The sequence below is a fragment of the Vombatus ursinus genome, unplaced genomic scaffold, assembly GCF_900497805.2.
Source record: "Vombatus ursinus unplaced genomic scaffold, bare-nosed wombat genome assembly UNPS02014781.1, whole genome shotgun sequence".
Taxonomy (NCBI): Eukaryota; Metazoa; Chordata; class Mammalia; order Diprotodontia; family Vombatidae; genus Vombatus; species Vombatus ursinus.
Window position 1 is genome coordinate 10,431,902 of NW_020954559.1, and position 24,366 is coordinate 10,456,267.

Below are 24,366 nucleotides of genomic sequence, written 5' to 3' on the forward strand. Positions count from 1 at the left end.
GTGGTTTTGAACATTTTTTTATATGATTGTTAAGTATTTGTAGTTCTTTTGGAAAACTGTTCACATCCTTTGACTGCCGGAGAATGGCTCTTGGTCTTATGTATTTCTGTTACTTGATAGCTTAGATATCATACATTTATCAGAAGTATTTGATTCAAGGATTTTTTTCCCAGTTGATGAATTCCCTTTTTACCATAGATGCATTAATTTTGTTTGTATAAAAGTTTTCAGTTTCATTGGAATTACACTGTTAGTTATCTTATGTTTTGGTTGCTAAATCCTTATATGCAAAATTAGATCCAAAGATTTTTTTTTTGTATTTGACTGCTTTTTTTCTCTTAAATTTAATATTTTATTGTTTCCCCAGTTACATGTAAAAACAATTTTTAACATTAGTTTTTTAAAAAATTTTGAATTCTAAATTCTCTCCTTCCCTCCTTTCCCTTCCCCCTACATTGACAAGGCACTGCTTTTTTTTCCTTATTCTAGATGCATTGTTTTTTCCAGAAGCTTTTCAGTTTCATGTAATCAAAATATCTTTTTTATCTTTTGTAACTGCTTGTGTTTGCATAAGAACACATCTTACATACATTCTTATTTGCCTAAGAATGTTTCATACCCAAATAAAAGATACATGATCTACTTCACCTCTGATTTTTAGTGCCTATGATCTGTAATATTCAGGTCACATACCCGTTTTGAATTTAATGTGAAATATGGTGTAAGATGTTGGTCTGAGCCTCACCTCCTATACTTTCTCATGCCTCAAATGCTTTCTCATAAGGGATGACCCATCTTTCTTATTAAGTGAAGCTAAGTAAATACAATTTTCTATCAGGTATGACCCTAGTAGTCCTTGTAAAATGTTCCAAAGTATCCAAATAGTTATTTAATTTAATTTAATTTAATTAATTTATTTATTTTGGTTAGGCAGTTGGGGTTAAGTGACTTGCCCAGGGCCACACAGCTAGTAAGTGTGAAGAGTTATTTTATTTTTAATGTATCAGTTATAACCTTAAAAACTCTGAAGTCATATAAATTGGCTGATGGACCATGATGTATTATAGCCATCTCAGTTTGTACATTGTCTTTAAATAAGTCTTCTTAGTACAGTTATCTGAGAGGCATTTTTCTTTCAGATTGTCCAAACTGTCTGTGTCTCTCCAAAAGCATTTTTATCTGAGGGACAGTGTTTTTTCTGAGGCTGATTTCTTCAGTGTTCCTTACATAAATGTCCTTTTTCTATCCCTTTCTTCAGCTAAAATATCTACATATATGAAAAACACAATTCCTTAGAATATGACTGATTTTTTAGGCTTTAAACAGAATATTTCAATTATAAAAACTCATTGAGCTTTTAGCAAATAGAGGTATATTTCTTTAAGGCTTACCAAAAAATAAGAGCTTAATGAATGCTTCTCATTCATTCTGTGGTATAATAACAAACAACAACAACTAACATTTATATGGTGCTTGCTGTGTACAGACATTGTGCTTAGCAATTTCACAATTTTAAGTTATATTTCATTTGATCTTTACAACAACCACAGGAGGTACGTGCTATTCTTATTACCATTTTACAGATGAAGATACTGAGGCAATCTGAGGTTAAGTGACTTGCCCAGGGTCATCCAGCTTGTAAGTATCTGGGGCTGCATTTGAATTCAGGGCTTCCTCATTCTAGGCCCAGCACTGTATCCAATGTACCACTTATGTCTTAAGTTTTAAAATACTGCCAAGATTTGTACAGGTCTTCTGATTTTTGTATTAGAATATTATATTATGTTTTCTATAACACATACACTGCCAAGATTTGTACAGGTCTTCTGATTTTTGTATAGAAAACATACACTGCCAAGATTTGTGCAGGCCTTCTATTTTTGTGTTAGAATATTATATTGTATTTTCTATAACACATATACTGCCAAGATTTGTGCAGGTCTTCTGATTTTTGTGTTAGAATATTATGTTATGTTTTCTGTAACACATATACCATATTAGTTAGCAGTAGGCTAAAACCTTGATGATACAAAATAGAAAAATGAGAGTTACTTCTCCCAGAGAACTCACTAAATTCTAATGGGGGAGCACACATGTATAGGAGGGGTCATCTGCAGGGTGGTTGGGAGCTCTCTTGGTCCTTAGGATCCAATGACCCAGTGGTTTGGAGAGGCCTAGCATTAGTGAAGATGGCCATGTCCATTGGTCTAGAGGGCATGTTGGCAAGGGCAGATAATAAGCTCGGGGTTTATGAACTAAACCAGCAATATTCTGATTCTAGCATTTTAGCAGATAATAGCAGATAATAATTCTAACATTAACAGATAATATACATCTTTAGAGATGAATATTCTCCATTTTTCCTCCAGTCCCCATGGACTTGAGAGTACACAGCTGGGTTGTTCAAACAGATACAGGCTCTGCCATTTGCTTCCTGGGTGACCTTGAGCAAATGCTTTTCCCTTCTGGGCCTCATTTGTAAAACTGGGGGACTGGATGACCTCAAAGGTTTGTTCCAACCCTAAATCTATGATGCTTTGTTCCTGTGTCTCTGAAACCAGTGCAGAAATTTTAAAAGTACATCATGTGGAAGAGCTGCCTCAGAACGGGCTAACAACTGGTATACCATACAAGAATACGTATTGTGCTGATAGGCAGAAATATCTGCCGTATTATGGGCTGGCAGTAGTCTTGAAAACCAGTTGTAATAATAGCAATGACACATTTGTATAGCACTTTATACATATAATTATGGATATATTTTATATATTACATACATTTTATATTTTTGCATAGCAAAATACTTTTTCACAACTTTGTGAAATAAGTAACGTAAGTATTAATATTCCCATTTTGCAGATGAAGAAACTGAGGTTCAGAGAAGTAAAGTAATTTGGCCATGGTCACACATCCTGTAAGTGTTAGAACTAAGATTCAAACCCAGGTTTCTTTAATAATAATAATGATAGCTAACATTTACATAGTGCTTACTATGTGCTCCACAAATATTTTCACATTTAGTCCTTATAACAGCCCTAGGAGGTTTTTATAGATGGTTTATATAGATCATTTTATGGAGACTAACATTAAATGACTTACCCAGAGTCAGAGGGTTAAGTAAGTGTCTGAGATCAGATTTGAACTTAGGTCTTTGTGACTCCAGGCCCAGTGATTTATCCACTGTGCCACCTTCCCAAGCCCAGGGCTTTTTCACTGTTATACCACACTCCTGTGTAAGACAGACCCCACACATACCCAGGGATTTCTTCAGATACATTACTAAACTTTGCCTATAGGAAACCATGCACCTAATGAACATAGCTTTTGGGTATACTACCAAATACATGATCTAGTTGTAGTGAAGAATAAGACTTCAGACCCAACCTTACACCTTAATCATAAAGTGATTGACATACTGTCTACTCTTGAGACTTGTACTGACAAAACAACAGATTTTGGAAAAGGTCATCTGCTGAAAGAACATTTCATATTAGTCTCAGACTGAAGGACAAAGGTTACGAAAACGAGGTTCTGGAATATTTCGGTCTTACAGGCATTGATGCCTTGTTCATTGTGGCAATGACATGGGATACTGAAATGGTTATATTAATTAACTTGTTTATAGAGAGCAGCTGCTGATCAACAGGCAGAAGAAATGCTACTGAAAGTTTGGGAACACAATTGTAGTAGTGTTGATAAGGAGAGTGAGTGTGCTATCCTTTTAAAGTACAGACGTCGCTGGCTGACTTACCTTAAGACAGTCGGGACATGCCCTTGGAGTTTCAAGCAAGTTGCCTTGCTCTCCCTTAGGTCTTAGGACCAGCACTGCTGAGGGTTAGAGGACAAGAGTTTTCATCAATGAGCAACTCATGTAGCTGTAACCCACTCAAGAAGGAAGGATTCAAAAAGGGACTGATTTCATGTTGTTTTGTGGTTGTTGTACTATTCAGGAATGAGACACATGAAGTTGACAGGTGTTTTTATAAACACATGCAGAATGACTTCATTTGGATAATGGGTATCACATTTCTTGGCATCTCAGTGGGTAGAAGAGGGGGTGGAGGGAGAGAGAATTTGGAACTGAAAATAAAAAAAATAAACTGATGCAGAAATCTAAATCTAATCAAATTATCCAGTGTTTCGTATGAATTTATTTGTTCTGTGGCCACTTTAATATAAATAGAATTACTTGTCTCAGTTAAAAGATTTTTTTGCTTAGTTGTTTCAGTTATGTCTGATTCTTTGTGACCCCATTGGGGTTTTCTTGGCAAAGATACTGGAGTGGTGTGCCATTTCCTTCTCCAGTTCATTTTACAGATGAGGAACTGAAGCAAACAGGGTTAAGTGACTTGCTCAGGGTCACATAGCTAGTAGGTTTCTGAGGCTGAATTTGAACTCGGGTCTTCCTGGCCTGGCACTCTTATCTTCTACAACACCTAACTGCCCCAATTTTAAATGAAATAGGATACAAGAACGCTTAAAGAAGGTTAGGTAAGTTGTTCTTTGAGGAGAGGAGAGGGCATACAACAGAAACAAGTGTGGAAATCATTAACTCAGGGAGATGAGTCACAAGTTAGGGAAAGACAGTCATCACATTTGAGTTTTCTTCCACAAAAATGACTAATGTGGAAATATGTTTTACATGATTGCACATGTATAACCTATAAAGATTGCTTACCATGTCAGGGAGGGGGGAGGAGAAGGAACGAGGGAGAGAATTTGGAGCTCAACATTTAAAAAAAAAACAAATGTTGAAAAATTGGTTTTACATGCAGTTGGGGAAAAAATAAAATTTTTTTTAGAAAGACAATTATCACAGTATACTTCTGAACCATAGTTAAACAGGGCTTGTGACTATGCTTTTCACCTTTGATTATTATAGTAATATACATGGGAAGCAAGGTGATGTAATCAATGAATAGAGGGCTAGCCTTGGAATCAGAGAGACCTTGGTTCATGTCCTGCTACATTGGTGTGACCATTGGCAAGTTACCTAACCTCTTCTCAGTGTCCCAAGCAACCCTACTTATTGTGAATTACAGAGGAGTTAAGGTCTGCCTAGGTGGAGTTTCCATGCTTGGAAATCTTCACACTGATTTGAATCACAGCTGCTCTCCCCACAGCTCTGTGTGTGTGTGTGTGTGTGTGTGTGTGTGTGCATCGTAAGTGATTCCATCTAAACGGAAGTTCCATATATGTTTCTGTGTATGTGCATAAGTACACGTTTCCCCAACATTTAGCGAGGTGCTTGCCACAAAGAAAGTACTTAATCAGTGTTTGTTTGATTGGATTCTGGATTAAATGAGATATTAAAACTATCTGAAAAGTTTAGACTCCCTTTATAGGACTGTAACAACTACTAATTGGTGTTCGCAATGATGACTCTGAAAATTTGAAATGCTTTCTGATCAAAGAAAGATTCAATGTTATTCATTATAGTTTTAGTATAAAGCGTTTCATTGTTTTCAATTTTTCATAATTTTTGGAATATTGGTAATGCTTATCATCACATATATGTCCATTGTCATTGTTGTTGTTAAGTCTTTCAGTTGTGTCCAACTCTTTGTGATACCATGGACCTCAGCACACCAGACCCTTCTATCCTTCACTCTCTGGAAGTCCATCCAAGTTCATGTCTATTGTTCCCACGACTCTATCTATTCAACTCATCTTCTGCCATCCCCTTTTCCTTTTGCCTTCAATCTTTCCCAGCATCAGGGTCTTTTCCAGTGAGTCCTGTTTTCTTGTTATGTATGGCCAAAGTATTTAAGCTTCATTACTTGAACTTCCAGTGGATAGCCGAAATTAATTTCTTTAAATATTGACTAATTTGATCTCCTTGCTGTCCGGGGGACTCTCGAAAGTCTTCTCTGGCAGCACAGTTCAAAAGCATCGATTCTGCAGTGCTCAGCTTTCCTTATATTTTGTCTAAATTGAACATACGTTCCCCAATCATGCTAAATAAGTGAGAAATTAATCTAGGGTTTATTGTAGGTAAATGCATTATTTTTGCTAAGATTACGGTTCTTAACCTTTTTTGAATCATGAACCCTTTTGGCAGTGTGGTGAAGCCTATGGACCCCTTCTCAGAATGATGTTTTTTAAATGCATAAAATTAGATACTTATAAGATTACAAAGGAAACCAATGAAATACAGTTATCAAAATAATACAGAAACAGTTTTATGGAACTTAGGTTGATAACACCTATGCCCAGAGGAAGAGATCAGTGAATAAATACACTGTAGGAATGATCCCAGGTTTTTTCCCTTTGTGTCATGCATTATGATTTTATGTTAACAAATCTTCCTTCTTAATTATGTTTTACATTGTCTGAAATTAAAACTAATTTGCATTTCCCAAGCAAACACCAGCAGGGCTGTGCTGGTTAACAGAATGAAGAAGCCATCCTTAGAGTTAAAATTGCTGTGGATAATTAAAGATGATAATTAACATGTAGGCAGCTTGGATTGTAAATTATCACCTTTGAGGTGATTGTGTATATGTTGAGGGTGGGGAGGGAGAGAGGAGAACAATTAGCTGTACTGTTTCTTAGTTTGGGAAACCCATAAGCTTTTTTGTGGAAGTCTAACATAATTGTGGAACTACAAAGATATTTCCCTTTATTCCAGTTAGTAATGGCTCTAATGAACTGTAGGATCTCTTACTTAACCAATTAGTCCTATCTGTAGAAGTATAGGCAACACTCTAATCATTTACCTTATAATTTGTTTCCTTTTATCTGGGGTGTTATTCAGTGTATCTTATGTATTTATTTGTTTTATGACCTTTTAAATATAAATACAACTATGTTTCTCAGTTAAATGAAATAGGATACAAAAACACTTTAAGAAGGTTAGGTAAGTTATCTTTGGGGAGAAGAGAGAGAATACACCAAAAACTAAATTATTGCATCCCTGCATTGCAAATGTGATCAGTGGTCTTACTCGTTATAGACATAATTTGAGCCAGAATTGTACATATTTGATCTTCCTTATATTCTATTAAGAGAGGCAGCGTTTTGTAGTGGAAAGAGAGCTGGCTTCTAAGCCAAGAAGACCTGGGTTCTAGTCCTGCTTCTGACTCATTCTGGTGGTATGACTCTGGGGTAAGTCACAAAGTCTTTCATCAAGTGTGAGACTAAAAGTTTTAGAGATGGTGCTTAGCTCCATTGGTAGTAGAAATTTGCTTTTGTGGGCATTCCGTGTGCTATTGAAATCGCAAGTCCAGTTCCTATTTCTGTCTCTTATGCTATAATAATCTGTTTTATGTTTTACATAGGACTATCCAAAAGTGGAATGGGATGCCTCAGGAAGCTGTGGGATCCCATTATTTTAGGCTTTTAAGGAAAGACTGGGTGATCATTTGTCAGAGAAATTGTTGAAGAGATTTTTATTTGGGTATGAGTTAGACAAGATCTGGATGGTTTTTACATCTTTAAATAAAGTTTTATTGTACTTAAAAATGTAAAAGGCATTTTTAGCTCCCCTTCAAAACCCCAAAACACGCAACGATTTGGCCCTCAGGCAGTTGTTTGAAGACCCTTGCTGAGGTCCCTTCCAAAGATGAAATTCGTTGATGCTGTAATAGGGTTTACCGTATGTAGATCTAATCTGACATTCGTGTATAGGTGAGTCTTTAAGACTCCTGTTGTCATGATGCATTTTTTCAGATTTCAGTTTTGATATTCTTCCTTCCTGGAATGCTAAAAATAATAATAGAATGATGCCTCTCTAAGACCATCCCAGTAAGAAAACTAAGGTAAAATCCATGTCACAGTGATAAGCCCTGAGTCCAGAGGACTGATGATGAATCCTACCACCCACATTCTGCAATCTAGAATGAGATCTACATTTTTGGACATGGCTAAGAATGGGAATTTATTTTGCCTTGAGGATGTGTGTTGCGAGGGTTTTTAAAAAAAGATTGTTAAGTGAGGATAAGGGGATGCAGTGGAAAGAAGATTTGATAAATTAGTTTAAATTAAAACAAACAAAAATGCAACTCATATCTACTGATTGTTAACTGTCTCTCCCATAGTAACCAAAAAAGGTTACTGAAGAAAGTAGATGCCTTACTCAAACAGTTGGATTTCATCAGTGAGTTGTTCCTCAGAGAGACTATAGATCTACCTCCCCATGCCTACCCATCCTGTGTAATTCTTGTCTGTGTCCTACCATCAGTTTGCCACAGTGGGATCCACTAATGTCCACTAACCTTCCTGGATTTCTTTTGGTCACGAGGATGCCTCTGGAGCATATGGGTTGTCTATTCATTAACTTATGTTCTCAATGGGTGACCGACCTACCTTTCGTTTTTTCTTCGTATATTTTTTTGGTGGTGTCCTTTTTGCCACTTCTCCATGAATCCTCATTCATAATGGATTGCACCATGCAAATGCCTACCATGTACGTCTTCATTGCCCTTTGGGTGACCTTCAGGGGCCTAGGGAGTTCCAGGACTTGGGGTCATACAACCCCAGAACAACACTGGCATTAGAAAGGTGGGCCTTTGTTTCTGAGAGAAGCTTGGAGTCATTAAAAGAACTCTGAAATTTCTTTTATGCTCAAAACGATGTTAAAGGATATGTAAGAAACTGTTAAGAGAGGCAGCATTGTGTATTGGAAAGAGAGCTGGGCTCTAAGCCAGGAAGACCTGGGCTCAAGTTCAGGTGTTTGTGACATAGTGGACAGGGCCCTAGATCTGTAGTGAGAGGCCCTGGGTTTAAATCCTGTTCTGTGTGATGAGGCACATATCTCTTTATCTGGGCTTCAGTGTCTTTATCTGTAAAATGATGGTGGTAGTAGTAGGGGTGGTAGGGGTTGTTTGGTCTAGGACAGTGGTGTTTTCCAAGGTCCTTTCCAACTGTAAATCTTATGGTCCTACATTGTTTTGGATAAAATATGTTTTTTTACTAATGCAGATTTAACTGTTAACAACTTACCTTTCAGTTTATTTTCAGATTTCTAATAAATCATTCTAATAAGTTTATTTCTAATGAATGATAAATTCTAGTAAAAATAAATTTCTAATAAATTATTCTAATAAATTATAAATTCTGATAAATAAGACAATATATTCTACTAAATCAGTAAATTTCTAATAAATCATAAATAATATAGTTTCTAATTAATTTATTTCCAATAAATTATAAATTCTAATAAATAAAATAAACATTCTAATAAATACTAATGACAAATTCCAATAAATTTATTCTAATAATTTTATTTCTAATAAATTATAAATTCTAATAAATAAAATAAATTTTATTCTAATGTTTCTAATTATTTCTAATAAATAAAACAAATAATATTCTAATAAATAACACATAATATACTTCTAATAAAGTTTCTAATAAATTTATTTCAATAAATTATAAATTCTAATAAATGAAATAAATTCTCATAAATTTTAAATAAATTATTCTAATAAATAAATTATAATAAATCATGGAATTGAAAAACTTAAAAAACACTAAGTTCCCTGTTATCAGACTTGTTCAGTCAGTGACTATTTATTTGACCATCTGGTGCCTTAGGAGACAAGTTGGACTTGATGATTTCTTAAAGTGCCTTCCTTTTGTAAGATTCAGTAATTCAGTGAAATGGATGCCGGATGGGAAAGCACTTTGCAAAGCACAAATGCTCTGCACAAAGATTTTTTCCTCAACTGAAGAATTCATCATAGTGCTCTTTAAATAGTGAGCTCCTCCAAGTGCATTTACAATATGATTTGGTGTAGGAAACCTGATTTGAAGAGATACATTGGATTATCAATCTGGAGCTGGAAGGGACCTCTGAGGCCATAGAATACAACCCTGTCATTGTATTCCAGTTGAGGATTATGAGGCACAGGCAGGTTTAAGTAATTTGCCTGAAGGTCACTAAGTAGCAGCGGATACTTTTAAACTCAAGTCAATCAGTAAACATTTTTAAAGCTCCTACTATGTGCCAAGCACTGTGCTAAGTGCTGGAAATCCTCTGACTCCAGAACCAGTCCTTTCCCCGCTGTATTGTACTGTCTTCATCTCCTCACTTTTCAAAAATACCCTTGTGTAAAGTTACATTTGATGCAAGCAAACAGTATGATTGTCATCCCCAATACACTACTTGAGAAGAGGGATTATTTCATTCCATCTTTTAACATAGTGCCTGGCACCTACAAGGTACTTAATAAGTACTTATTAATATATGGCACAGTGGACAAAGTGTTAGGCCTGGAGTCCGGAAGACTCAAGTTCAAATGTGACCTCAGAAACATGTGTGACCCTGGGGAACATCACTTAATCCTGTTTGCCTCACTTTCCCCATATGTAAAAATGAGCTGGAGAAGGAAATGGCAAAGTACTCCAGTATCTTTACCAAGAAAACCCCAAATGGAGTCACAAAGAGCTGGACACAACTGAGATATGACTGAACAACAACACTCAGATTATATACCATTGTCATAGGACCAGATTTAGGAAGAGATAATGCACTTAACTTTTAATATAAAATTAACTTTTAGTTTGATTAACTTTTAAAACTAGTTGATTAACTTTTAGTAGGCAAAGATAATTGTGAAATTATCAGCAATTTCTTGCTACTCTTGTCTTAATAGTCAATGTGGGAATTTTTAATGACTTCAGTACCTAGAGTATCTGTGATTTCCTCAGTGTTTACATTCCCTTCAGTGATGCAGATGATAGACCCTTGAAGCGTTATTAGCTGGTCTTCATGAGTTAATGTGAACAAAAATTCATCACCTTTCACCAGGTTTTTGGTGTGACAAACCTTAGCCAACCTCCATAGGCTGGCCTTCGCTTGACAGATGTATAGTATGTCATTTGGGCCCTAACCCAAAAGCTTTCCGATTTTCTTGGACCTGAAGTATAGCTTTTAGTCACCTCTACTCTAAAATGAGGCATCATTTTAGGACTTTAATGGAGGGATAAAATTATGCTCTAAAGAGTTACACTTGTGAACCATTTTGTACTTTTTTTTCTATGTAGTGATAGTCCTAATGCTGATCAAGAAGTTGCTAAGTGGTTACCCAGATTACATACCATTGTCATAGGACCGGGCTTAGGCAGAGATGATACCCTACTAGAGAATGCTAAGGTAACGTATCTAATCATTGGTTCTCTCCTTTAATCACCTTAAATTTTAATGCTCTATGCCTAAACCAAAACTTTTTATTTTCCTTATTTTTCAGTGTTAAAGGTGTGTTTCCATTGTTTAGCATACTAGGCCTTTGTGTGGAATAAATATGATAATTTAATAATTGGAGCAATGTGTGTCTAAATTTGTTTGCATATTTAAAAAAAAATCTTTTTGAATATAAGCAGAAAAGAAACCTAGAGGTGCTCAGGCCTTTAAAAAAAGCAACTACAGAGTCATTTTTTATGTATTTTCATTTTTACATTTTACATATACCTTAAACTTATGTGATAAGAAATTCAAAGATCCAAGTGAGTCATGTCTTAAATTTTCAGTCTTAGTAGATAAACTTGGAAAATGTTAAAAGCACAAATGGTTCAAATTCATGTGTTCTGTAAATTAATATTTTAAACTCTGACCTTTTCAACACAGATTTATTAAACTCATGCTGATAAATTGGGGATTTAATATTACTTCCTCATATATTCTTTATATCCATAAAAAAGAACTCCAGAGAGATGGTTGTACTATATATGTGTGTGTGTGTATACAATGTAATATATGATATACATAGCATGTAAAATGGTGCTGCCTATGAAGGAAAGCTTTGGGGAAAGAGGGGCAAGTACCAAGCATTGTCCTATGCTTGCCCTCAAGCTGCTTACATTCTATAAGGAGAATATGTAGATATAGAAGTTGTTAGAAGGTAATTTTTGGTGGAAGGCACTTACAACTGGGGAGAATCAGAAAGGGGCTTATGTAGAAGGTAGTATTCAAGCTAAGCTTTGAGGAAAACTAGGAATTCTAAGAGGTAGAGAGAAGAATGGAGTGTAGCCTAGGCATGAGCCTGTGTAAAGGCATGGAGATTTAAGAGGTGTCATGTGTTTTAAGCAAAATAAAGTGAGTTTGGCTACACCACAGAATGGATAAAGGGGACCAATGTACAATATACCAGGATTGTGGGTTGGAACCTGTAGTGTAAGGGCTTTTAAATGCTTTTATGGAAATCCTTATCCTGTCTATTAAAGCAGTAATTTTGGATTTTAAATCCAGATGAGCATTTAGTGGAACCTATTGAAGGAATGAGAAATTGGCTATGACACAGGTTTCATGCTTCCTTTTCGGTCTCTTAGAACTTCCATTGACCAGAGCCCTTAGCCAGCAAAAGCTACTTTTCCTTTCTGGAGCCCATTCATCAGGTCTAGGAGTCTTGGGCTTAGGTACTCCATGAGTCTGAGGTCCTTTCTGGTTTACTTTCCTCTCACTCTTCAGACCTCAGCATTCAAGGGCACCACCAATTTTTTAATTATCAGCTGTGATGGTCTTTTCTCAGTCTTCATTCTTGACCTCTCTGTTGCTTTTGATGTTGTTGACCACTCTCTCCTCCTGGATTCTGTCTCCTCTCTTGGGTTCCCTCTCACCTGTCTACTCCTCAGTCTCCTTTACTGGTTTATCATCCTTAACTGTGGTTGTACCTAATCCAGAGCACTAGTCTCTTTTTACATCCCCACTGTATGACTTCATCAGTTCTTATGGATTTAATTATCATCTCTGAAGATGATTCACAGACCTGTATATCCAGGTCCATTCTCTCCTGGAGCTTCAGTGTTATATCTCTCACCACCTATCAGACATTTCAAATTGAGTATACCTGATTCATCTCAAACACAACATGTCCAAAACAGAATTCATTATCTTTCACCTCAAACTTTACCCCTCTTTCAGACTTCCCTGTTTCTGTTGAAGGCACCATCATTCTTCTAGTCTCCAAGTTGGCAAACTTACCTGTCCTCATTTTCACTCTCTCTCACTTCAAAAATCTTGCTGGTTCTACATTTCCCTCATCTAGACCTTTTTTTTTTTCTGTTGACAAAGTCACCACATTACTTCAGGCCTCCTCATTGCCTCTCCCATCTTGACTTTTGCAGTGACCTCTCCATTGGTCTTCCTGCCACCAGCCTCTTCCCACTCCACTCCATATTCCACACAACTGCCAATGTGATTTTCCATACGTCACTCTGCTACTCAGTAAACCTTAATGGCCCCCTGTTGCCCCTACGATCAAATATAAATTCCTGTTTGGCTTTTAAAGTCTTTCACAACCTGGCCCAACAGCGGTCTTTCCTATCTCATTATGCATTACCCCCCTTCCTGGATTTTCTGGTCCAGCTAAACTTGCCTTCCCTTTACTCATAGATGATATTCTATCTGCTGTTTCTGTGCCTTTCTACTGGCCACCCCCATACCTGGAATGAGCTCTCTCCTTCCCTCTGTCTCATAGAGTCATTAACTACCTTCTACATGAAGCCTTTTCTGATTAATACCCTCATCTTTCCTGATAGTTCCCTCCCTTCCTATCAACTTTGCATTAAATTACCTTGAATTTTGTGTGTGTGCATGTGTGTGCATACATGTATGTGTATATGTATATATATATACACATGTGTATGTGTGTATATATATTATATATACATAAAGCATATATGTAGTATTCTGTATATACTTATATTTGTACATTTTATTTTCTCTGATTGAATATAAGCTCCTTGAAGGCTGAGTCTATTTTTATTTTTGTCCTTTGAATCCCCTGTGCCTAATACAGTTAATGGTACATAGTAGGAGCTTAATAAATACTTGTTCACCGATGGCCTTTATCGATGAAAAAGATGGCTCTTGTTGTTCTGCTGCAGAATAAAGGTTCCTCTACCCCCATCTTCCAGTGTTCAGGATTTTCTTGCTTCCCTGTGAATCTGAATAGTGCACATTAGTTCCTTTATTTCTTTCTTTTCTTTCTTTGTTTCTTTTCTTTCTTTCTTCCTTCCTTCCTCTGTCCTTCATCCTTCCTTCATTCTTCTTTCTTTCTTTTTTTCTTTCTTTCTTTCAGGATAAAGGAACTCAATTTAAATACATCACCAACCAGCACAGAGTTTCCATGAACTATTAGCTTCCCATGGTATATATTTCGTCAGGGTTTGATATGGACAAGATTCATTATAATTTGTTTACAATAGCTTTAAACAGTCTTATTTCAATTTAACTAGATCAGTAGATGCTACTACACAGACCTAATTTAGAACCATTGATAAGACCTAGGTTGGCAGCTGGAAAGTAGTATTTCTCTCTTCAGTCTTTGTCTTGCAAAGTTTTCCATGGACAAATGAAGTCTCTGATTTGAAAAACAATTTAAAGAACTATTTTTATTAATTGTACATACCGTGATAACTGGAAGAGAACTTGGAGTATGTCAAAATCAGAGAAATGAGAGGTGTGTGTCTGGTTCAGACTAATTGTGATTATAAATCAGAACAGTAGATAAGATCATAAATTATGTGATGTTCAAAATTTCATTTTAAATAGCTCTTTTGTCACTTTCCAGTCTGCCTTTTTCCTATAACGAATTGTTTTTCATCTTTGCCGTCCCAGACAGCCTAGGTCCAACATAGTTTAATTATCACTAACAAACAATAACAAGATAAAATAAAAGATCTATTGATGTTTTAATTAATTGAGATGAACTTAAATTTCTTTATTTAGCAATTGAGGTATGACACACTCAGTATTAGACACATTTGATATTGGCCCCATTCAGTGATCATTAATTTTGCAAGAAAAAAAGTACCTTAAGTTATGTGCTTTTTGCAAGTGGGAATACAGGTCATTGTATTCATGAATAATGCTGTGTTGCTTCGGTAATGAATGGATGGACAGAACATTAAAACTTGTAATCCTCATGTGCTGCTGCCACTCTGGTTGTCAAAACACAATCAATTTGTGTTCATGAAAATGCCCAAATTTGGGATGCTGTCAGGGAAGGATTTGCTATTTAGACCTGGAGGCAGTGATAAGAAAGGAGACACAACATTCAGCCTGTGGACATCGATTGAGAGAACAGGAAGGAGGATTAGAGCTGTGAACAGATTGCCTGTGTGCTACAGAAGGAGGTGATGATGGTTCAATTCTGAAATAAGAAGCTGTGAAAATAGAAGCCTTGGTGGTGGAACGAGTAGCTATTCATTTCTTTTTTAAAAGGGCTGAGAGAATAGGGAGTGATTAATGAGCCAGCAGTGGGTGCATTCAGGATAAATAATTTGAGAGGCAATCAAATACAATTTAAAAGTAGCACTGGATGACACGTTGTACAAATTAGAGGCATTGAAGATTCTACTGGTTTTGAAGGGATGTGGAATTAGCATGGTGAGTGTAAGTAGTTTGTCAGGTGGTGCCATTCAGATGCTTTAAATTTTATCCACTTACTGAAAAATGGAATTTAATAATAGTTTAGAGGAGATGGATTCTGGTCTCATGGTGGGCTAGGGAGACGGAGGAAGAATTCTCACTGGGGAATTCCCATTTGTAAATAGCATGGTTGCTTTTGCCAAGCATATCTTGAGTCTACATTGTTGCTTTCTTTCATCTAGTATTTGGCACTCTTGGGTTATTTGTTATCTGAGGGACTGGCTTTTCTAACTTTGGCAGATCATGGAAAAAAAATGAGTAGCAACCAAGAAACAAGTCACACTCTACCTTCTGTAAATAGAGTTGCGAAAGGCCTCTCTGCCAGGACCCCCAGTCAGGTGGTATTCCATACCCCAAGGAGACTCATAACTAGAATCATGATTGTTGAAAGAGACTTGACCTTTGAAGATTATGCTGCTGGCTCCGTGTGTTGATAGTTTAGTTGGTCACTATGACAAATTATTGCGCCATCATTTGTTGATCTTGACCCCTTTATGTCCTTGTTAGCAGTGATCCTAGAATTAAGTAGACCAACCCTTGCTGAAGGATTTGGGAGAGACTGTATGTGTCAGTTATTGCTTTTCTTTTATAGTAGCCACAGAGTATAACATAATAGGTGGTTGATGTAAAAATGGTGGGAACTTTGTGGGGAAGTGACCTCTCTATCTTAGAATTTTTACATAAGAAGAAAAGGAAAGCCAGGCATAAATGAAATGCCTCCGCTCTATATTTTAAGAGTAGGTTTTTTTCCCTGAAAGAAGTTAGGTAAGACTCCGTGGACTAAAATTCTGCAGAAGAATTAGCCCAGGAGGGTTGGAAAGATCGTTTTAAAAATTCTAAAGACACAAAGAGAAACAAATCTGATGTAGAAGATCCAGGGAGTTATCTGAAGAGATCTAAATGAGTGGTGGGGGAATTTACTGATCATTTTTTAAATATTTATTTGTTTATTTATAAGTTAAATTTTATTTTCAAAGATCAGTCTTCCCTCTCTCCCATTCTCCTGACTTCCTCCCTCCCCATCGAGAAAGCAAGAAAAACAAAGCCCCTATTAGAAACATGTGTAGTCATTATGGTCATTTTGTTTTAATCAGCCAAGATTCACCTTCTCACCCTCCCATTCTCACACCACCACCACCACCCCCACCCCTCACCCCCCCACCCCACCCCCACCCCCCGGGTTGAGAATACAGGAAAAACAAAACCTATTACAAATATGTTCACGGAGTCATTGGCTTCTGTTTGGTCCATCTGATTTTCAAGGAGTTTGTGACTTAGGCAAGGTTTTGTACATCTTGTGCCTAGCTGTTAATTCCTTCTCCAATGCTTTCTTCCATAACTCTCATTTCTTTCCCAATTTTTTCCTCAAGTACTCTCATTCTATTTATGAAAACATTTTAACTCTTTTTTTTTAACCCTTACTTCATCTCTTCCAGGAATTTTAGCTGAGTTGGTGCTCAGGCTGCATTTTTCTCTGAGACATTGCTTGTAGATGTTTTGCTGTCATTTTCTTCTTCTGGGATTGTGTCTTGAATGTCCCTGTGACTATAATAGCTCATTATGTTGGGGTTCTTTTTAATTTTTTAATTTACTTATTTTTTTTTAATTTGCCCACTCTTCTAGCCTACTTCCTTACTTCAAACTTGATGTTAAGGTTAGACTCTGTGACGCTTCTGGAGGAAAGGCTTTATGCTGGTCCGGTTGCTGCTTTCTTGGGCTCTTGAATTTTGTATCATTCCAGGATCTCAGGGAAAGACTGGGGCCCTGCAAGTTTTATAGCACCGCCCAGGGTGGTCTGATCCAGGGTAGAATCTGATAGCTGGCCTCTTTGTCTGAGCTGTGCAAGTTCCTGACCTGGGTTTAGGTTTGTGCAGCCTTTATCAGTTAGCTGGAAAGCTGTGTTAGCCCAGAAAGACTGAATTGGAAGCCATTCTTTGGTCTAGGATTGCTGCCCTGGTTAACCTCTCTAGGTTAGGTTAGATGCTGAAATTGAAACCCTGCTTTGTGCCATACCACTACTGCTGCTGGCTTCTGAATTTTTTTCTTTTTCCATTCACAGCCTAGGGCCTCCTTACCTGTAAATACCACTCCCCTACCCAGGTCTTCTTTTGAGTCTGTCCTGTACCTGTGACCTGGAGCTGGGGAGAGGGTGGCAAAGCTGCTGAGACCTCCTCTTGTCCTGATGTCCTTCTCCCTGGGGGCTGCCATGTTCTTTACCCTGTGTATTCTTCTTCCTACCTGTCCTTACTGTCTACAGTCCTCCCTATCTCCCCATGCCAAGCTGAGCTTGGACAAATGACTCATGTGACTTTTTCTGGATTTCTCCATCAGGATTCAATCTGGTTTATTTTCTAGATCTGACTGGAGGAGTTTGTGAAGGAAAACTCACTGCCCTGCTTCCTGTTACTCCGCCATCTTTCTTGGCTTCACCCCCTACATCCATTTTTAAAGTATTGTGTAGATAAGATTTTTTTTTTAAACCAGATAATGGAAGATGAATGTAAAAACATGTCATCATCTTATAAGAATAGTTTTAAGAACAAATTTTCGTCCATAAAACAAACAAAACACATTTCCTTATTCTCACTAGAGAAGTTTGGAATAGAGACTAAGTGTATAGAATATTGTTTACTCTGTCAATCCAACAAGTATTTATTAAGGGCCTGCTACTGACCTATTGTGACCCAAAGACAAAATGAAAAATAGTCTCTGCCCTCAAAGAAGTTATGTTCCTCTGAGAAAGGGAATACAGCAATTATTCAACAAGTATTTATTAAGCACTTAAACTGTCTGCCAGGCATAGAAGCAAATAAGCATATCCATGATAATTTGAAGAGGGGAGAGAGAGTGCCAGCAACTAGAAAGGTCAGGAAAGACTTTTTGTTGGTGGTGTCACATGAGTTGAGCCTTGAAGGAAACTATGGATCTTAAGAGATATAAGTGTGGAGGGAACATATGCCAGGCGTTGGGGGACAGCTAAACAGATGATGCAGAGTTAAAAAGGAGAGAGATAAAGTGCTAAGTTCAGGGAACAACAGGTAGGTCAATTGAATGCAAAGGACTAAATAATGTACAGTAAACCTGGAGAGGCAAGCTACTGACAGATTGTGAAGAATTTGAAATGGCAAACAGGGAGTTTGTATTTTATCCTAGAGCAGACCTGTACAACCTGGCAGCAGGTAGGGGCAAAAATTAAAATAGGCTAAATTTCTTTAGGTAGCATATAGGTTTTTAGCAGCTCACTTTCCAAGTAAAGGTATAATTAATGATTAAACTGTTTTACAAATAAACCATATTTTAAAGAAGGGAAATTTCAATTAATATCAATTAATTACACTTATTACTTAAGTTTTTTATTTATCATAAAATTGTTCATCTCAGACCAGAGACAGACTGATGATGGTTGGTTGCCGTGGGTCAAGTGACAGATAGGAGAGAATGCACAGCAGCAACCCACCCGCCAAGTTACATGATGGGCACAGTAGTTACTAGTGGAAGGTGGGTTAAGCAGGACACAGACAAAATTCTTTGACATCTACATTTTTCACAGGCTACCCAAAATCCTTTGGTAGGCCCCAGGTGGCCCATGGGCCTTATGTTGTGCAGGCCTGTCCTAGAGGCAGCAGAGAACCATTGAAACTTTTTGAGTAGAAGAGTAACTTGTGCTTTAGAAATATCAATTTTGGGGGGCAGCTCAGTGGCGCTGTGGATAGAGCACCGGCCCTGGAGTCAGAAGGACCTGAGTTCAAATCCAGCCTCAGACCAGACACTTGACATTTACTAACTGTGTGACCCTGGACAAGTCACTTAACCCCAATTGCCTTAAAAAAAATGTATCAATTTGGCTTCATCAAAAGTGGATCACACTAGACAAAATTAATTTCTTTTTGACGGTGTTTTTTGACTGGTTGATCAGATCTGTTGCTCAGTCATGTCTGACTCTTTTTGAACCCATTTGGGGTTTTCTTGCAAAGACACTGAAATGGTTGCCATTTCTTTCTCCAGCTCATTTTACAGATGAGGAAAATGAGGCAAACAGAATTAAGTGACTTGCCCATAGTCACTCAGCTAGTAAGTGTCTGAGGCCAGATTTGAAGTCATATGAAGATGAGCCTTCCTGATTCCCACCCCAGTGCTCTATCCACTGTGCCACTTACATTCCCCGGGTTGATCAGGGGAATGCTATAAATATGGGTTGCCTAGGTTTTATTTAGCACAGCATTCGACAGTCTTTCATTTTTATTCTTGTGGATGAGCTAGAGAGATTTAGGCTAGGTGGCAGTAGAGTTAGGTAGATTCTGTACTGGTTGAATGACCACATTCGGAGAATAGTCTTGAATAGTTTGATTTTAGCTTTGACGGATGTGTCTAATGGAGTGTACCAGGGATCTGTGTTTGATTTTTGTGCTGTTTTTGCTTTTTATCAGTGAGTTGAATGCGTATATAGCTTGCTTATCAAATCTGCAAAAGACAAGCTACACAGAATGACTGACCAAAATGATCGCAATGGGGCTAGAACGTTGAGTGGACTTGAACAAGATGGAATTTAATAGAGATGAATATAAGTCATGTACTTCAGTAGGCTAGATAGCAGTTGGTCTGGGTAAAAAAAAAAATCTAGGTTTTTAGTATATTGCAAATTCAATAGACGGCAATGTTGTGCAGTGGAAGCCAGAAAAGTTTGCAACCTTGAACTGCAGGAGTAGAGGGGTGATGAGTACGTTGTACTCTGCCCTAGCCAGACCACATCTGAGATACTGTGTTCCTGGCTGGGCAGCATCACACTTTAGAAGAGCACTGATAAGGTGGGAGTGTCCAGAGGACGTGGGGAAGGGCCTCAAGATGATGTCGTATGAGAGTAATAAGTTGAAGCAACTAGGAATGTGTAGCCAGGAGAAGAGAAGACTTAGAGCAGGGGTGGGGAGCCTTTGGGCTTCCAGGGCACATGTGGCCCTCTAGGTCCTCAAGTGGAGGCCCCTTGACTTCACAGAGCAACTCCCCTTGATAAAAGGATTTGTTCTGTAAAACTTGGATTCAGTCAGAAGGTCACACCCAAGGATCTAGAAGGCCACAGGTTTCCCACCCCTGACTTAGAGTAAGGCCTGATACTTGGGGTCAGGCGGAAGGGTTAGACTTGTTTTGTCTACTTGGACAGAACGTAGAGGGCAGAACGAGGCACTATGGGTAGAAGTTGTAAAGAGGCAAATTTAAATTTAATATAAATAAAAACTTAGAACTCTCTAAAAGTCAAATGGGCTGCCTTAGGAGGTTTTTGGTCCCTCGTCACTAGAAATCTTCAAATAGAGCTTGGGTGATTCTAGTCAGTATGTTGTAAAAGGGGATTCTTATTCAGGTATGTCTTAAAATTAATTTAATTTTTATGGTCTCTTATAATGGTGGCATAGTTCATAAGAGTGTTGGGCTTGGAGTTAGGAAGGCTCATCTTTCTGAGTTCAAATCTCACCTCAGACACTTACTAGCTGTGTGACTGTGGGCAAGTCCCTTAACCGTGTTTGCCTCAGTTTCCTCATCTGTAAAATGAGCTAGAGAAGGAAATGGCAAACCACTGCGGTATCTTTGCCTAGAAAATTCTAAAAGGGTAGTGAAAAGTCGGACATAACTGAAAAACAACTATACAACAATAATAATTGACTCTATAATCCTGGACTCAGTTAGACTAACCTTGGCAGTCATAGAGCAGACTCATGGTTTGGCTGTGATTTGCCACGAGAAGCTAGTACAGCAGTGACGTCTTCCAACTAATCATCCCTTTTGAATATAGTACTCTAACGCACTTTCAATAGGTTATAATTGCCTACTACTTAATGTGGCCAGGCTGAAGAATAAACAAGTATTAGGCTAAACTGTTGTCTACTCTGAAGTTCTCAGTCTTAAATAAGCTAATAATTTCTCATAGAAAAGCTAATTAGGCCCCCAGGAAACAAACTTGGAGGGCCCCTGTTGTGAGGGAGTAAGAAGGAGGCATAAGGGTTTTTTAAATAGCAAAGTAGCTTTAAATTTTTCTTTTTTAAAAAAATTATTTATTTTTAGCATTCTTTTCTTTATAAATTTTGAGTTCCAAATTTTCTCCCCTCCTCCCACCTCTTCCCTCACCCACTGAGAAGGCAAGCAATGTATCAATTATACATGTGAAATCATGCAAAACGTATTTCCATATTAGCCATATTTTTTAAAGCAAGAAAACTAAAGTGAGAAAATTATATTCCATTTGCACTCAGAGTTCATTAGTTCTTTCTTTGGAGGTGGATGATATTTTTTCATCATGAGTTCTTTGGAATTTGGAATGGCTTTGGAACAATTTCTGTGGAAAATAGAATAACTTGATTGGATACAAGTAAAAAGATTGTCGTATAAGAAGGAAGAAAAGGAAACAACTATTTACCAAGCGTATTCTGTGTGCTAGGCGCTGTACTAAGTGCTTTTACAAATATCTCATTTAATCCTCATAACCTGGATGGTAGGTGCTATTATTATTATTCCCATCTTACAGTTGAGGAAACTGAGGCAGACAGTGGTTAAGTGACTTACCCAGGTCACAAGCTAATAATGATATTAATAGTTAACGTGTATCATTGTTGTGGTTGTTCAGTCTTTTTAGTCTGTCCAGTGCTCCATAATCCCATTTGGGGTTTTCCTGGCAAAGATAGTGGAGTGGTTTGCTATTTCCTTCTCCAGTTTCTTTTACAGATGAAGAAACTGAGGCAAACAGGGTTAATTGATTTGCCAAGGGTCACACAGCTAGTAAGTATCTGAATTCGGATTTGAACTCAGGAAGATGAGTCTTCCTGATTCAAAGCCCAGTGCTCGAGCACTGTGATACCTAGTTGTCCTAACATTAGTACTCTTTGCCAGGCATTGTGCCAAGTGCTTTTCAATTATTATCCCATTTGATCCTTACAACCCTGCCAGGTAGGTACTGTTATCCTCATTTTACAGATGAGGAAACTGAAGGAAACAGAGGTTAAGTGACTTCCTCTGGATCACATAGCTAGTAAGTGTCTGAGACCAAATCTGAATTCTGGTCTTCCTGACTCCAGCCCTAGTATTCTATCCACTGTACCACCCAGTAACCGTGAAAGACCCAGCTGATATTGGGTATCATATATTTTTAGTAAACCCAATCAGTGTAGTTGAGTAACTGTCCAGCAGTGTTTAGCAACATGGGAGTAAATGGCATGTATGTGGTAGAGTCAACCCAAGTTTGTACTATGCTGTCCTGTGTCAAACCTGCTAATCTGATAGCTGATGTGGGGATTTGCCTGGGCTAATATCTCCCCCATATCCTTCCTTCTCAGGAATATAATCTGCCTATTCTTCTTCTCCCCCCTTTTTCTTGTATTTTTGCTTTCAACTCAGTGAATTATACTTCAGGTAATTTTATTTCTCAGATATATTCCCTTTCTTTTCTAATTCTTGTTCATTTATCCAGGAAAAACTGCCTTCTCCTAATGCTTTCCTTCCCGCTCTCCCATGTCTTCATTCCCCTTGTGAATCAAAAAATGATTGAAATCTTGATGGAGAAGTATGAAAAGTAGTACTAGTGATAGTGAGGAAAAGGAAAACTGTACATTTTGAACTAGAATTCGAAATGATAAAAAAGCACTGAGAATCCTCATAAGGAAGTTTTCATCTACTTCCTTATCTTCTCTAATTAAACATCTTTCCTTAATTAATAGTGCTGAGAATGAATTTTTAGAAATACCGTTTTTTTAAAATTCCATTGTTATTTTCTGGTTCAGTTATTTAGTGTTACCAAGATATCATTTTGTGCCTTTATCACTGTAGCTGTATTATGGGTTTAAATAGGCTTTCGTAGGCATCATTTATAACCAGGCATCCTGAACTTTAAATAAATGATTTAAACATTTACTTTTGTTAAGTTGGGGGACTAACAATATTCGCTTCAATACTGGTGCAGTCTCGGCTTAGAGCAGCAAACTTTCTTCTCCTCTTGAGAACACTTAACTTCCACGGTTGTTCTGTAATTTTTAATTCAACAAGTATATTAATTTTCACTTGCAAATGCTTTGGGTTGGAGGTTTAATCTGTGTGGACTATCTGGTTTATTGGCTATATGACTCTCATTCTTGATTGAGAAGTTTTCAGTAGCAAGGTAAAATTCCTTAATGTGGGTCTTTCATTTAAAAAGAAAATGCTAGGTTTTCTTCTTGCTCCTTTGGAAAAGAAACATCATAAATATCTTAACATAAATTTCCTCTCTTCTAGGGCATTATAGAAAAATCCAAGGTGAGGGGTATTCCCGTGGTCATTGATGCTGTAAGTAGTACTTTCCTTGCTTTTCATTTCCTGTCCTGTGCTACGGAACGCATTTAAATTCTGCCGGATAAACAGCTGTTATTGTTTTATACAGGATGGATTGTGGCTCATTGCCCAGCAACCTTCCCTCATTCAAGGTTATCAGAGGGCAATTCTCACACCTAACTATATGGAGTTCAGCAGACTCTACGAAACCATGGTAAGTTCATTGACCAGAGAGAAGGCAGCAAGGTATAGCAGACCCAGGTTTGAAGTTAATGCTATCACTTCCTGATTGTGTGACCTTGGTCAAGCCATTCCTGCTCTTTAGTTTCCTCAAGTGCAAGATGAAAGGATTAGACCAGGTGATGTTGAAGGTCCTTACTAGCTCTGTGATCCTTATTACAACATGTATTCTATCTTCATCTTTAAAGAGAGAAATTTCATTTACAAATGTTTTAATAGTAAGCTTTTTTATTCCTTTGTACAGGTCATGTAGGACAGGATAAATTTTCACATTATGATTATGGTAATATTGTATACATTTTTAGCAGATTTTTATTTAAAATATATCCTTCCCTTCTTCCCTACTCATGGAGTCACACACTGTAGCAAAGACTAAGAAAAGAGAAGAAAAATCAGTTCAGCTAACACATCTACTAATTCTGACAGTCTAGGCAAGGGGTAAGGAACCTGCGGCCTTAAGGACACATGTG

General features: G+C 37.4%; 1 protein-coding gene across 5 annotated transcripts in view; it reads left to right on the forward strand.

The window, feature by feature from the left end:
* The window catches only part of LOC114046127 (ATP-dependent (S)-NAD(P)H-hydrate dehydratase-like), a 76,114-nt gene that overhangs the window by 34,900 nt on the left and 16,848 nt on the right, over nt 1-24,366 (forward strand). For all 5 annotated transcript variants that reach the window (XM_027866389.1, XM_027866387.1, XM_027866385.1 and 2 more), the window contains 3 exons: nt 10,990-11,098; nt 23,621-23,671; nt 23,766-23,870. In XM_027866389.1, coding sequence (XP_027722190.1) covers nt 10,990-11,098; nt 23,621-23,671; nt 23,766-23,870 — 265 coding nt within the window. The remainder of the gene's footprint in view (nt 1-10,989; nt 11,099-23,620; nt 23,672-23,765; nt 23,871-24,366) is intronic.